The 15676-nt window shown below is 53.5% G+C and overlaps 1 protein-coding gene across 1 annotated transcript in view; it reads right to left on the reverse strand.

The window, feature by feature from the left end:
• The window catches only part of PREX1 (phosphatidylinositol-3,4,5-trisphosphate-dependent Rac exchange factor 1), a 118171-nt gene that overhangs the window by 36339 nt on the left and 66156 nt on the right, over positions 1-15676 (reverse strand). The window contains exons 11-15 of the mRNA XM_010835119.1: positions 10150-10250; positions 9631-9734; positions 9435-9484; positions 7256-7331; positions 1-18 (exon numbers count right to left, since the gene is read on the reverse strand). Coding sequence (XP_010833421.1) covers positions 1-18; positions 7256-7331; positions 9435-9484; positions 9631-9734; positions 10150-10250 — 349 coding nt within the window. The remainder of the gene's footprint in view (positions 19-7255; positions 7332-9434; positions 9485-9630; positions 9735-10149; positions 10251-15676) is intronic.

Here is a 15676-nt window from a genome sequence, read left to right on the forward strand (position 1 = left end):
ACGTGTCTGGCAATCACCCTGGAACAGAACAAGAAGGGGAAGGTGTTAGGTGGACCTGGCCCAAGGCGCTGAGCCAGGTGGACAAAGAGCCCACTGCCACCCCAGGAAGGGAGACTCCACAAGGGCAGGGATGTGCCTCTGTCTTATTTACTGTGGTACCACCAACCATGCCTGTGATTGTTATTTACGACTCCCAAACCAGAAAAATATATAATTGTATGTTATTTAAATGTGACAAATGCATGGAGTATCATGCGATAAACACTGCAAAAAGAGAAACTGAGATTTTATGTGGCAGACACTGTTGGCTGCCCAGCAACAACCCTCCCCCGCCCCATCCGGCCCTGGTACCAAAATCTTCACTGTTATAGATGACAGTGCATCTATCTAGATAACCTCAGATCCCAGCCTCCACTATAGCCAGCGGTGACCAATGAAACACAAGCAGAAATCACTGATAGGGAGCTCTGGAAACACACTTTATTCCTGGCCTTTTGTATCTCTTCCTCCTGCCTGCCTGGAACACAGATGTGATGGCTGGAGCTCCTGCAGCCATCTTATATCACAATGTGATCTGGAAAATAGAAACATACTAAGCAGAGCAGTGCAAAAAGAAAGGGATAGGGTGGTCCTCAAAGATAGCATGAGATTGTCCCAGCAGCTCTGTCTCACCAACCTCCAGCCTTCCCTCATACTAAAGAAAAACAAACCCCTAATTGGTTTCAGCCTCTGTAGTTGGCTCTCTGATATTAAGAAATCAAGTTCAACTCCTAACTGACCTGGCTGTAGCCAATGAGCTATCTGGGGAGGCCTACCAGGAAATCCTGGAAAATATCTTCCTCCCTAATAAAAGGGAAAAGCAACAGCACCCCTCCCTGCCTGGGATAAAATTACATGAGGAAGTGATGCAGGGACTGCAGGACCATGTCCTGATCAAGGTGGCAGCCTGCTGAGGGTGGCAGAGTGAAGGACAGAAGGCTCTTGATATGTGGTGCTCCCGATGTGCAGCATGTCATTTCCTTAGGCCAGTGTTCAGTTGCGTTTTCTGTTCTCGCAACTGAAAATACTCCTAAATCGGGGGTCTGGCTCATCTCAGACTTCCTGGAGGAAATGACAACCAACCCGAAACTGAAGACTGAATGGGTGTGGCCAGTGTGCTGGGCCCCTGCTGGGCCCGCCTTCAAGGCCAACTCTCCCATGTAGAATGCTGCTGTGAGAGGAAGGTCCCTCCAGGCTTGGGACCGCCAACCCCTGGCCAGGTTGAGGGCATGGGGTCCAGGCAAGGCCAGTGCAATGCCTCCTGCCCCAGAACACGACCCCTGAGCAGAGGAACCCAAGGTCAGGGAGCAGCTGGAGCCAATCTTGCCTTAGAGCGTGCCCTGGAGACAGTGTCCCACCGCACCTGCTCCTGAGGAGCTCGGAGTTTCCTGGTGCCAGTTCCTTTTAAGGCCTGGCTCCAGGGTCTCTCCTGACTCTGTGGGTGCTCCATGGCCTTCCCAGTAAGTCACCATCTCTTTTTAATATTCCTTAAGTTAGCCAGATTCTGTTTCTGCTTCTTGCAACCCAAACAATCTCAGTATATCCAGGCAAAATATGTGAATTGTGCATGCATGGGGGGAGGGACAGGCAAAGGAAACAGCAGGGACAGAGGTCCAGGTGGACGGAGCCTGCAGCACAGCAGACAGCATGGCCAGCAAGGACGGGGTGTGGGTGAAGGTCGGCTCCACAGGGAAAGGGCCTTTGCTTTATTGTGTTCCCTGCTGAATTCGAAGGGCTTAGAACAGAGCCTGGCACACAGTAGGTGCTTGATAAATACCTGCTGAGTGGATAAAGACATGGTGGGCAAGGACTAACTCATGCAGGAGCTTGTAACCAGGTCAATGAACTTCGACTCCATTCAGAGGGTCACAGGGCCTACAGCCTCTCATTTAAACAACTGTCCAAGTGAGAACTGATTCCAAAAGGCCCCTGACACCGCCAGGCCAGAGGCCTGCACTTTGGGTGTATCCCACACACCCCCCAGAGCCTGCGGCCAGCAGCGGAGTGGCGGGGCAGGGAATTCCTCAGCTAAAGGAGAAATGAATTCAGAGCTGCAGGCCCCAGAGCAGAGCCTGGGGCAGCCGCTGGCCTCGTGTTTCACTGCCCCAGGCTGACTCATAGATGACAAACCTGTCCTGTGGGAACCCGGGCGGGCGGTTAGAGGGCCAGCAGGCTCTGAGCCCCGCCAGGGGCAGGGGGCTGCCATCCATCCTGGAGGTGCCACATCCACAGCCATAGCCTCCCGCTGTGAGGGGCCCAAGAGGCGGGCAGGCCCGGTGGGGTTGCGGGGGGCCCGGGCTGACGTCTGGAGTCCACCTGGCTCTCTGAAGCTCTCACAACCTGGGCTCCCAGCCTATCCCCTCCCCTCTTCTCCCCAGAGGGCCCTGGGGTAACCCAAGGGGCAGCTCCCAAAGTGAGAACAGCAGCAGGATGGATCCTCTGCTCAGGAGTGAATCACACCAACCCTGGGTGTACCCCCACCTGAAGAGTAAACCCCCACCCATATCCCACCAGCCATGGGGAGACCGAAAGTCACAAGCCCCCATTTTCTTCCAACAGTGTAATCAACCTCACCACCTGAGTCTCCCTGCCCCGAGTGGCCCACCAGCCCCCTGGTGGGGGGGCTCCAGCCACACTAACGGCCTTGAGGGTCAACCCAGGGGCAGCTGCTCTTATTAACCTCGTTTGGCAGATGAAGACATTGAGGGACAGACAGACAGATGCAGCACTGGCCCAAGGTCACAGCTTGAGAATGGAATCCTCTTGCAGCCAGGCCTTCCCTCCAAGTTACAAACAGGGAAACTGAGGCTCCAAGAAGGGAAGAGAGCTGCCCTGGGTTGTGGCCAGGGCTCCTGCCCTGTCCTTGTTTATCCTGTTTCCTCTAGGCTGGTGCCTTGAGCTGCCAGACTGCCCTTTGCCTGCTCCCATCCAAGCCCCGCCACCCCAACCCCCAGGCGCTGGAACCACCGCCTCTGCCAGCATCACCATCAGCCTGGCCGTGGGGTCAGCGTGGCAGGCACTCGGGCACATTTCTGCAGAGCCGGCACAGGAGCCAGCAGATGTCAGCCTCCCCGCAGCACCTGGCTCCTGGCCTGACCTGCTCTGGCCTGTCCCAGCCCACTGCTCCCCACCCTCCTTTTGACGGCCGCAGCCTGGGGCATGCTGGAGCCCAGGCAACATGGACCAAAAACCGTGAGCAGAGAGGGGAAGAGACAAACCTGAAGCTGGGGTCCCCGTGTTCAAACCCCTGCTTGGCCAAGCTGTGACCGTGGGCAACTCCTTAACCTCGCCAAGCTTCACGTCCTCATTTGTATTTTTTTAATCCCTGGATTTGCTCTTAACTTTCCAAGGCCTCTGCCACCCCTCAGTGGTGTTCCCTGCTCAGATTCCACAGTACAGGTTATAAGCAATAGAGAGGAGTATTACTATTATTTCTAATATTATTATTGACTACCAGGGCATCATGAAAGCCCCAATCACATACACACCCAATCTTACAAGAGTACCCCATTTCTAGGTGTCCTGAGGCAAGTTATAAAACCTGAGCCTCAGTTCCTTCATCAGTAAAATGGCGATAACAACTGTTTTTCTGAAGATTAAATGAGATAATACACAGAGATCAGAACTGATGCAATATGTAGCTTGTCAATCAAAGGACTAGTACCTCCCTCATTCTCAGAGCTAAAAGAACTCTGATTCATCCAAGGAGTTGGCAGGGAGCCTCAAGGAATGAATTCTGAGGAATTCTAAGCCACGCTCAGCAATCCTTGTTGTCTTCCCCAGGGAGTGGTTTAGGGGTATATGTGGGACCCACCTGGCCATGAGACCAAGAGGAAGACCACTTGGGAAGGGAGAGGACTGGAGGAAGTTTCCTCCCCCAATACACAGAGTGAGAAAGCTCTCTTCACCTGTCCCTGCTGCCTGCCTTTGGCCATAGGTCTATATGGATGCGATATCTGGAGCTGTGGCAGCCATCTTATGACAATGAGGCAGCGGGCAAGGTGGTGGAACCAAAAGATGGAAAGAGCCTGGGTGTAAATGGCATTGTTGAGCTCTAGGATCATGAGCTCTGGATGTCTAGTTACGGGAACAACAAAAAAAGAAAAACGACTTTACTGTGCAAGTCAAGTTTCTTATCATGTGCAGCCACAAGCATTTCCAGCTGATCAAGGAGGTTTCAACCAACATTTTGTTTCAAGGAGCAGAATGACCTAGAAGTTAGAAATGAAGAGGTGTTCAAAGCAAAATAACCCTCCTGAACTACACAATTATATGTTTTCTTTTTGACCTTCCTGCCAAGGTACAAGGTGGGGATGACTCTAATGAAGACTTGCCATAACCAGTCGTCAAGGTCACATCCTCATCACCAACCTCTCTCACGCAGAGAGACCCATATGCATACCGTCCTCCCCTTTCCCTGAGTGGGAGCCAGATGCCAGCTGTCTTTTGGTCAATCTCGTGGAAGCCATCCTCTGTCAACTCCAATTAGCCTCCCTATGTCCCCAGACCAGGCCGAGCAATGGGAGGCCTGCTCAAGTGGACAGAGGGTCAGCCACAAACTTTACTCCACCATCCTCCCCTTGCCTCCACTGCGACAGGATGCTGGGGGATAGGGGTGGGGCATTTTCAGGACCCACTGACCACGACTCAGGCTATTCCAGGGGGCCTTCGGCCAGGATCACAGCTAATCTGACAGCACTGGCCAAGAGCAGGTCCCCCCTCCCCGTGCCTGACATCAATCACAAAGAGAAACCAGCAGAGGAAGTTGCTCTGGCTAGTTCTCCTCCTTGCTGGAGTGCTCCAGGTCACAGCCCTGAGCCTCCCCAGCTTGGTCAAGGACCTTGGAGTTCTTCAAGACTCCTCTCTCAACCGCCGCCCACAATCCATCCATCCAACAGCAGATTCTGTTAGGTCTACCTTCAAAAAATCCAAAACCTGACATTTCCCGCCTCCCCCGAGGCCACACCATTCTCAGGGGAGTTCTTGTGCTCCCCTGCCTGTAGTTCTGAATTTGCCTCCTCACCGGTCTGTCTATTGCCAGCCTCATCCTCTGACAGCCCAAAGATCTTATCCCACCAAAATCAGCTGCTGTCTCATCTGTGCTGGGAGCCCTGCAGTGGCCCAAGCCCTCCCAAGAGGCCCTGCTAGTAAAGCACACACTCTGGGCTGGCTTCAGGGGATCCTATGGAGGGGGTGGTGTAGTACAATGGTTAGCAGCTCTGTGCTTCCAAGCCATGCAACTCTATAAATTCAAATCCAAGGTCATTTTAAGACCTCCCACATTTTAGGGCCCCACATCCCAGCAAACATATTTTAAAATGCACTCACATCCTACATTAAATACATTTTGGGGGTTTGAAAAAGTTTTTTCAAGGTGTTTTCTAAGCTTGCTTTTGAAGTTATTTGACGCCAAGAAGGCTTTACTTTACATAGATTGGCTCTGACTTCTAGGCAATCATCAGGAATTTGTTCGGCAAAAGAAAATCCAGGCAGTAAATTGTTTTCGAATGGAATGAAGTTTCTATGAATGGGAAACTTAACTATTAATGAGGCTGCCATAGAGCTGCACTCTCTAAAAGTTTAAACATGTATCCATTTCAATTTCACAGTCGGCTCCTTGTCTTTGGAGCCAGTGCATTCTTCTTATGAACTATGAATGAAAGTTCGTGCAGGCTCCCTGAAACGTCTGCAGAACCGAGGCACGAGGGGATACGATGGGCCCACCCGAGTTGTAGCTATGCTGCTGCCAGGCTGTGTGTTCTTGGACTAGGCACTTGGCCTCTCTGGACCCCAGTTCCCCATCTGCAAATGGGGTGGAGGACTCAGTGAGACAATGCCCAAAAGAGCAGATGGGCCCTGGCCCAGAATAAGCATGCTGTGACCAGGAGCTACCAACTGCAAGAGACGGGCAGGCAGGATGGCTCACAGCACCTCAACAGAACAATCGCCTTGGGGAAGTTGCAGCAAAAGCGGCTCATAGATCCTTCCAAGACTCTGCCCAGCCCCTGCTCACTGGGGACCCGTGTGAAGCGAATAACCTGGCAAGCCTCCACCCGGAGGCTCCGGTTTGGTGGCAGGACGGAACCAACTTGTCCCAGCGGGCCAGGGATCATCTCATGTTTAAAACAGAAAGCCTCAAGGTGGCAGTCACCCCACTGTCCCTTGACTGACAGCGAAAATGTGCTCTATCCACCCAACAGAATATTATTCAGCCTTTAAAAGGAAGGAAATTCTGACACGGGCTACAACTTGGACAAACCCTGAAGGCCTTATGCGGAGTGAGCCAAGCCCGACACAGAAGCACAGACACGGCCTGGCCCTCACACGGGTCTCCCTGAGCAGGCCAGCTCAGAGAGCGCGGAAGGGCGGCTGCCAGGAGCCGGGCAGCAGGAGGAACAGGGCGCTACTGTTCAACAGGGACAGGGTTTCAGCTTTGCAAGACGGGAAAAGCCCTGCAAGTGGACGGTGGTGATGCTGTGTGATAATGGACTTAAGGCTACTGGACTGTACACTTCAAAATGGTTAAGATGGTAAACGTCATCTTATGTGTTTGCCGATGTGCTCAGTCATGTCTGACTTTTTGTGACCCCATGGGCTGTAGTCCACCAGGCTCCTCTGTCCATGAGATTTCCCAGGCGAGAATACTGGAGCGGGTTGCCATTTACTCCTCCAGGGGATCTTCCCAACCCAGGAATCAAACCCGAATCTCCTGTACTGGCAGGCGGGTTCTTTACCACAGCACCACGTGGGAAGCCCATATTATGTGTATTTTACCACAATTTAAAAACCATTTTATGGAAGGGGGGGTTCAGGATGAGGGGACACATGTACACCCGTGGCTGATTCATGTCAATGTATGCCCCACACTGCCACAATATTGTAAAGTAATTAGCCTCCAATTAAAATAAATAATGTTTTAAAAAATTAAAAGATAGTTGGACAGAAAAAAAAATAATTTTAAAACAAATTTTTAGGGACTTCCTACATGGTCTCGTAGCCAAGACTCCACACTCCCAATGCAGGGGGCCCAGGTTCAATCCCTGGTCCGGGAACCAGATCCCATAGGCTGCAACTAAAGACCCTGCATGCCTCACCTAAGACCCAGTGCAGCCAAATCAATCAATAAAATTTAAAATTAAAGCTTTTTAAACCTCAAAGGCCCACATCCTGGTCAGCCCCTCAGCTCCGGGTCACACCCGCTCAGGGGAGCTCTCACCTGGGCCAGCAGCCAGTCCACCAGCTTGCTCCCAGGCAGCACGGACTTATACGTCTTCAGGTGGTAATCGCGGTCCCTGTGGAGAGGCAGCCGGCCGTGAGCCAATCGGACAGGAGGGAGGGGAAATAGTCCCGAAGTCCCTGCTCAAAGTGCTAGGGGTCCAGGGACTTCCACATTCTCCAGCCACGGGTCAGAGGCCGGGGGACCAGGGTGACCACCAGACAAGGAGACCGGCCAGACCTGCCCCTCACTCACAGAGTCACCTAGGCAGGGCTGTCCCAACCCAGAACCCCATCCTCAGGCAGCTCTAATGCTCTGGGAACTCTCCCCAGCCTAGGGTTCTCCAGCAGGGACGACTATGCCCCCCGAGGAATGCTTGGCTGTGTCTGCTGACATTTTTGGCTGTCATGATCTGACCGGGGACGGGGGGGCCCAGAGGTACCATCAGCATCTAGCAGGCAGAGACCAGATGCTGCTAAGCACTCAAAACTGCCCAGAATAGCTCCCAAACAAAGAACGATCCAGCCCAAGACGTCAAAAACGCTGAGCCTGCGGAGACCTGATTTACTCTTGAGTAGCGAGAGAAACTTTCAGTTCTTCCCTTTTCCCTTCCGTTTCATCATTGACATCCTTGCGTCTAAAGGTAACAAAACTGTGTCGATATGGAAACGTCTCTCCAGGGGCTGGAGTGGGCAGTCAGGACCAAGCAGAGGGCAGGGGTCTGTGACAGTCCTGGTTCTTCGCTCTGACCTGTCAAGATTCCTGCCAAGTTGTGGTATGAAGGGTTGTGCGGATCTTGCAGCCAAACCACAAAACTGCTCAGCTTCTGAAGCCGACGCAAATGGGTGTCTGCAGCCAGCCCTCTTGGGGCTGAGAAAAGCAGGTTGGGGGAGCTCTTCTCGGGAGCTGGGGAGCCCAGCAGGGCACGTGTGTGGTAACCAGGACCTGTGGCCGGCCTGGCCACATCCTCCTTTGGGGGCAGACGGAGGGGCCCCTCCTGTGAGGTCTGAGCCGAACCGGGCCAGCCCCACCTGCCTTCTGGGCCTGCACAAAGGGGCTCCCTGCGCCTCACCTCCAAGGGGAGAAGACCCTGCCCCTCCGCTCCTGAGAGGTGGTAAGGGCTGTCAGGACAGCGGGCAGAGGCCTCTGCAGCTATTAAGGATCACATCACCCTCCCGGGCCTTCATCCACAACCATAAGCTTCACAGTAAAGACAATCACGAATCACGGGAACTGATACAGCGCTCACCGTGTGCCGGCGCCACTCAGATTCACTCCTCATGACAACCCCAGGGGTGTGAGCTATGCTTATGCCCGTTCCACAGATGCAGACACAGAGGCAAAAGAAGCTAGGCACCCCTCAACCACCACTCAACAAACATTTACTGAGGGCTCCTCTGCCCCGGACAGGCACTCTCCAGTATGTGGCTGGTTTCCAATCACTTAATGTTACATCAGAGTTCAGATTACACTCTTCAGTCTCAAGAGTGTGAAAGTACATGTGACTAGTGGCCAGTGTCCTGGACAGCACGGGTACAGAGCGCTTCTACCAATGCGGGAAGTTCTACTGGCCCGCGCCTCTTTGGGTGCTGCTGAGGGTTTGGGGACACAGTGGTGAGAAAATTCCCTGCCTTTGGTGAGTGTACAATTCAGTGGGGGAAGACAAGACAGTATACAGACCAAGAAATAGAGTATGTCAGCCACTGACAAGCTTCAAGAAGAAAACCAAAGTATATTCCAGATGTGATACTTTAGAAAGGTGGTCGGGAAGGCCCCTCTGACTTGGGGACATTTGAAGGAAAGAAGGGAGCAGATATGTAGGGAAAGAACATCCTAGGCAGAGAGGACAGCAAGTGCAAAGGCCCTGGGGTGGATCCTATTATCATCCCCATTCCTATTATCATCCCCATTCCACAAAGGGAAACAGCTGCTAACCAACTCGCAGGCTGAGATCCAAACTCGGCCTTGTCTGACCCCAGAACTAACACCTTTCACCACCAAGCTGCAGTGTTTCCCAACAGATTAACTCACTTGACCCTCGAGACAAACCTACAGGGTAGGTGCAGTTATGAGTTCCATTGGATGGAGAAGGAGACCGAGGCTCAGAGAGGTTAAGTTACAGGCCCAAGGCCACACAGCTGAGAAGAGGCAGAGGTGAAGCTTGCAGAGAGTAACTTACTTGATCACAGGGGTGTAAAGGCTGTGGAGACGGCAGTAAAGCCTCACACCCTGAAAGAGAAAAAGGGGGAGTGTGGGATCGGGCCACATTCTCCAGGGGACTACAAATCCCGGCCGATAGGAGGGTGTGGGGAGTAGAGGGGGGGCTGGTGGGGGCAGTGGGGTCTAGACTGTGGGTCAGGGCGGAGGGTCCGCACCTTGGACATGATGTCCTCCAGCTCGCTTCGGGCCTTGTAGGTGCCGTCATCGTAGCGGAAGCGGTACATCACCTGCTCGTTCTTGAACTGGTGCTTGTCAGAGACTAGAAGGACCCAGGGCTGGTGAGGCCGAGTGCAGCCCCCTGGCCCCTCCCAACCCACACCACATCCTCACCCTCCACCCAGCCAGGCTCCATGCCAAGTGCAATTTCACCAAACCCCCTGCCCACGCTCCAACTGGAAACTAAAACTTCAATGGTTCTTGCTATTTTTTGCAGGGACAGAGAGAAAATTCTCCTCCCCGCCCATAACTTTACAAGGCCACCTTGCTTTCTGGGTGCCCCGAGTGAGTGCTGGATCTTCCAGCCCTGTGAGCAGTTTTATAAGGGCAGCCACTCTGTGCCCAGGGAACAGGTGGCCGCACAGCAGAGTAGAAATGGCCTCTGGGTTAGTTCCACACACAGTTGCTGAGGTCTGACCTGCCTACCCTCACCCCCCTCAGACCCAGGCCCCACTCACCATGGTGGATAATACCATTCTCCAACAAGGCTTGGCCCAGGTTCACACCTTCTTCCGTCTTGCTGATTTCACCAATTTCTAGGAGCCAGGCAACAAACTCACTGCCAGAAATATAAGATGCAGTTGAGAGGGCCACCCCTATCCTGGGACCATAGCTGCCAGCACTGAACTGGCTTGATCCCACCCACTCTCAGGAGTAACAGCCGAACTGCCTGTGGGGAAGCAGAGCTCAGGACCCCACAGGCCCGGGGTTCCTGCTGAAAAGTGAAAGTGAACGTGGAAGTCGCTCCGTCGTGTCTGACTCTATGGCCCCATGGAATTCTCCAGGCCAGAATATAGGAGTGAGTAGCCTTTCCCTTCTCCAGGGGATCTTCCCAACCCAGGGATCAAATCCAGGTCTCCCGCATTGCAGGCGTATGCTTTACCAGCTGAGCCACAAGGAAGCAGGTGTTCCTGCTGAGGCCAGATGCTTTTCCTCAAGACCAATGGCAGAGAGGTGGGTGTGAGCAGACCCCAGGCCCTGCCTCAAGCTAACTGGATGGATGGATGGATGGATGGATGGATGGAAGGATGGATAGATGGAAGGATGGATGGATGGAAGGATGGATGGATGGATGGAAGGATGGATGGATGGATGGATGGATGGATGGAAGGAAGGACGGCTGGAAGGGAGGCGGGAAGGAAGGATGGACGGATGGATGGAAGGATGGATGGATGGATGGAAGGATGGATGGATGGATGGAAGGATGGATGGAAGGGAGGCTGTAAGGAAGGATGGATGGATGGATGGAAGGATGGATGGATGGCTGGAAGGATGGATGGAAGGATGGATGGATGGTAGACTGGAAGTATGGATGGATGGAAGGGTGGATGGATGGATGAAGGATGGATGGATGGATGGATGGAAGGGAGGCTGGAAGGAAGGATGGATGGATGGATGGATGGAGGAATGAGAGCATGGACACATGAGTGGACAAATGAATGAAAAGTGAGTAGATAATTGGATGATTCGACAGATAAATGACTACGTGACTGGGGAGCTTAGTGGGTAGGTGGGTGGAGGGAAGCATGAATGGATGGGTGAATGGTAAGTGGAGAGATTTATGGTAGATGCGGGGTGGGTGGGAGATGGATGATGGCTGGATGGGTGAACAGACAGAAGGAATGAAGAAACTAATAAGCAGGAAGAAATAAGGACCCAGAAAGATGATTGTAGAGAGTCAGGAGAGACAACCAACTCATGTTGTTCTCCCACTGAAAACCCTCCAATGAGCTGCCTGCTGTTGCTGCTGCTGCTGCTGCTGCTGCTGCTAAGTCGCTTCAGTCGTGTCCGACTCTGTGCGACCCCATAGACGGCAGCCCACCAGGCTCCCCCGTCCCTGGGATTCTCCAGGCAAGAACACTGGAGTGGGTTGCCACTGCCTTCTCCGAATGAGCTGCCTACTTACTCTCAAAAAACATCCAACTTCTGCCCACATGATGCCAAGGCCCTGCGTGAACTGTCCCCTGATCTCTGTTCTTTCACTTATTCTGCTTTACCGCACTCACCGTCTTCCCCAGCTCACAAAACATGCCAGACTCCTGCTTGCCTCAGGGCCTTTACACTTGCTGTTCCCGCTGCCAAGACACACGCTTCCCCAGCTCTTCACATAGCCCTTCTCTTTCATCTTTAGGTCTCAGCTCAAATATCACCTCCTTGAAGAAGTCTTCCCCAACCACCTCATCAAAACACCCCACACACACACAAACCATCCCATCTTTCAGTTTTACTTCCTTTTTAGCACTCATCACTGGAGTCGTACTCTTTACAGATTTATGGATGCGTTTATCAGCCATCTCCCAGAACCAGAATGTCGTCTCCATGCTGATGGAGACCTGTTGTCTAACTCACAGATCTACACCCCCAGCACCTGGAAGAGGAGCCCAACCACAGCAGGGCACAGTAACCTCGTGAACAACTGAAGGAATGAGCCATGCAACAAGAAGGAACATTCTGGGGGAAGCAGGAAGGCCTCAGCAAGAAAGATGTGCTCACAAGCCCAGAGGAAATGAGACAAATCCAATGTGACTACCCAGCGGGGCAGGGGCTCAGCCAGACCCCAGGTCCCAGGTCTCAGAGGAGTGTTTAGGGCTCCACGCAGAGCTCAGCCCAGTGGAAGTCAGCAGGAAAGGGGAGAGCTGGGGACGCGAGGCAATCTGTACTCAATGAAAGCGGGTGGCAGTTGGCCAGAGCACGGAGCTTATCGAAACCAGCTGTTCCGCCTCCAATTACAGGGCCAGAGGGGAGCAGGGCTATTTTTAGCTTTCCAGCATTTGGCGGAGCAAAGACCTGCCTTATGTGTAGGTAGTGGGGTGTGCCGAGGCACTCAGGGAGCCCCAGCGCAGGCCAAGGAGAGCGTAGAAGAAACAGATCTATTCTGCGGAGCCCCGAGTAGGGAAGAGATTGTTCTGAGTCCTGTCCTCCCCCAGTGCTATTCCCCAAGTCCTCAAAATCAGTGGCAGAAAGAAAGCTGCCAGCAGCTGGGGGAGGCGAACAGATGTGGAGTGCCCACTCTTGGAAGCTGAGACTCGGCTACCAGCTGCCCACCAGCTGTCCCCTCAGGGGCCACCTCTGGCCCGGACCGGCGGCCCTGCAGCCAGGGTTGGGGAGAGACAGGAAGCTCCCTGCAGCAGCTGCCAGCACAGAAAAAGGCAGCCCAGACGACAGAGGAGCCGAGACCCAGCTTTCTGCCCCGAGTTGAGTCTCGACCTTTTTTGAGGATCAATTTGCTGGGCAGATTTGGGCAAATTGCTGTCCCTCTCTAGGCCTCCAAAGGGTCCATCTGGCAGGTGGTTCATTCAGGGACCCTCTGGATTTTGTCAGTAATTTTCGAATCACACTGAATCTTGAGCTGGGATCCAGGGTTCAAAACCAGACATCATTCACCTCTAATGCAGGGACCCTGACCTCTCGTAAATGAGTGAAAAGGGCCAGATGGAAACTCTGCTGAGCCAGCCAGCACTTCTGGAGACGGCAGCCACTCAGGGCGGCCAACCATGTCCACACGGGGAGACTAAAGCATCTTATGACTTTTCAAGAGAAGCCAGAAATCCAGCGTTTCCTGTGAAATCTCCCAACTGTTAAATGTGGACACTGAATACCAAGTTTTATGGAAAACACGTCTGCAAAGCGCACTGGGTCAGGGGGGCATCGTCTGCCTCCACGGGGCACAGGGAAGAGAGTACAGGCGGGAGGATCAGCCTCTGAGTGAGAAGTAAGGAAACCAGTGGTCTGCCAGTTGGTGGGGGCCAGGGCACGAGGAGCAGCGAGATCCAGTCTTCCAGAAAGACGGAACTGGATGCAGGGTGGGGGGTGCTGGGGACGCAGGGAGCAGATCAGCCTACGTGGGCAGGAGCCAGAGAGTTAGCATGCATCAGCCTTCGTCGCTCTTCATTCCTGCCCCACTATATCATGCACCCAGTAAACATGGATTTCACTTACTGAATGTCAAATCCAAGGCTGGGCACAGGGGATACACAGGTACACCTTGACACTCTTCCCAGGAAAGTCCCTGAGCTGAGACCCAGTGTCCACTCACTCTCAGTACAAGAGTCCCATTTCTCTTGCTCATCTGCTCCACGACCTTGAGCTCCATGAGGGCAGGAACTGGGGGTGGGGGTCGGGGGGGTTATGTTCACCCATGTGACTCCATGGTCTGAAATGCTTCCAGGGGGGTGTCTGCAGCAATGCCTGGCAAGTCACTATTTATCACCTACTATGTACTGACGGGGCTTCCCTGGTGGCTCAGAGATAAAGAATTCGCCTGCCAACACAGGAGACGCAGGTATCTTGATCCCTGGCCTGAGAAGATCCCCTGGAGAAGGAAATGGCAACCCACTGCAATATTCCTGCCTGGGAAATCCCATGGACAGAGGAGCCTGGCAGGCTACAGTCCATGAGATCATAAAAGAGCTGGACATGACTTAGCAACTAACAGCAATCGTGCACTGATAATGACAGTAAACCACAGTGTCATGTGAAGATTAAAAGGCACGGCCACGTGGCCGAACGTGGAGCGGAGAAAGGCTGCCTGGCCATGTCCCTAGGGCTCCTGGTTCCTTCCACCTGAGGGGATCTGGGTGCCAGCCGGGAAGAAAGAGGACCATGGCCCCGGGCTCGGGGCAGAGCAAAGCCGTGCAGGGAGGTGAGTTCCATTAGCACGATGATAAACAGTCATCAGTCCTGGCCCTGCTTCAAATGAGCAATGAACAAAATCTCCCTAATCCTTCCTAAGGAGACAAAACACTGCTGAAGCTCTAATCACAGACCGGTTATCCCGTCCGGCTGGACTAAGCTCTTCGAAGGGTTCGGCAAGGGGCAGGGAGGGCCTCTGACCCTGGGGGGCCGGAAGCACACCTCTCCTAAGAGAAAAACCTCCTTCCTTGCCCAGGGATTAGCGGATTAGCTGATGGAGACCGGCCAGGCTGCCCCTTCCTGGCTTCCCGCAGGTCTCGGGCCCACACTCGCCCCTCCACAGAGCCTCCCAGGGAACACGGAGCGGGGTCCCTGACCTGAGGGCAAAACCCGACTCAAAGGCATCGCTGCCACCTCTCAGGGTCCCAACAACCCCTAAGACCCCCTGGCTGCTGCCAGACCAATCGTAAGCCTCAGGCCGTGACCCCTACCCCACCCCCCCACCCCAGCTTCACACTCTCCAACTGCCCATCCAACAACCTTTCAATATCTGTCAATATGCAAATGTCTACGGGGCATCTCAACCTTATTAACATGTCCAAACCATGGTTCCAAGTCTCCGCACCTTTCCCCACCTGGCTTCCAGGCCACCGCACTCACCAGCCTGCCTCCCACCTCTCTGCCAGCTTCCTCTCCTTTGATAGCTGCTCCTCCTCCCCAGGGCCCAGTCAATCCCTACCTCATTTCTTTCCTGCCCTCTTTCTACTCATCCCCTTGCAGATTTCATTCAGTTTCATGACTTTGAAAACCATCTAAACGCCCACATGCCCTGCACTTAGGTCTCTAATCCAGACTTTTCTCCCTGAGTCAAGATTCCATATCCACCTAACAAGTCGACATCTCCATCTGGGGGCCGGTCCCTGTATAAGCATCCAAATGTCCCCTGGGCTGTACCCCCGCCCCCGGAAACCTCCCTGCGTCTCCCCCGCCACTTCTCAGCAAGCAGCCATCTATCCTTCCAGGTGCTCATAATCCTTAATTCCCTTCTTCCCTCACCCTGTCAGCAAATGCCATCACCTTCAAGATGACCCAGAATGTGACACTTGCCGCCATCTTCACCGTGACCACCCTAGACCAAGTCACCTCTCCCCTGGTCTATGACAGCAGAATAATTCCAGCAGCTTTTATCCCAGGCCTCCCCAAAAGCTTTGGAGAAGCAAGTGGGATGAGAGTTAATGAATTCTAAACAGAACCCCAGCCTCACAGGCAAGCTTCTCTCTCCAGAAGCTTTGTGAGGCCCCAGGCACTCTCCTACCCTCTCCAGAGCGTGACCACCAGGTCTAACACACAGAG

The sequence above is a fragment of the Bison bison genome, unplaced genomic scaffold (assembly GCF_000754665.1).
Source record: "Bison bison bison isolate TAMUID 2011002044 unplaced genomic scaffold, Bison_UMD1.0 scf7180017864038, whole genome shotgun sequence".
NCBI lineage: Eukaryota > Metazoa > Chordata > Mammalia > Artiodactyla > Bovidae > Bison > Bison bison.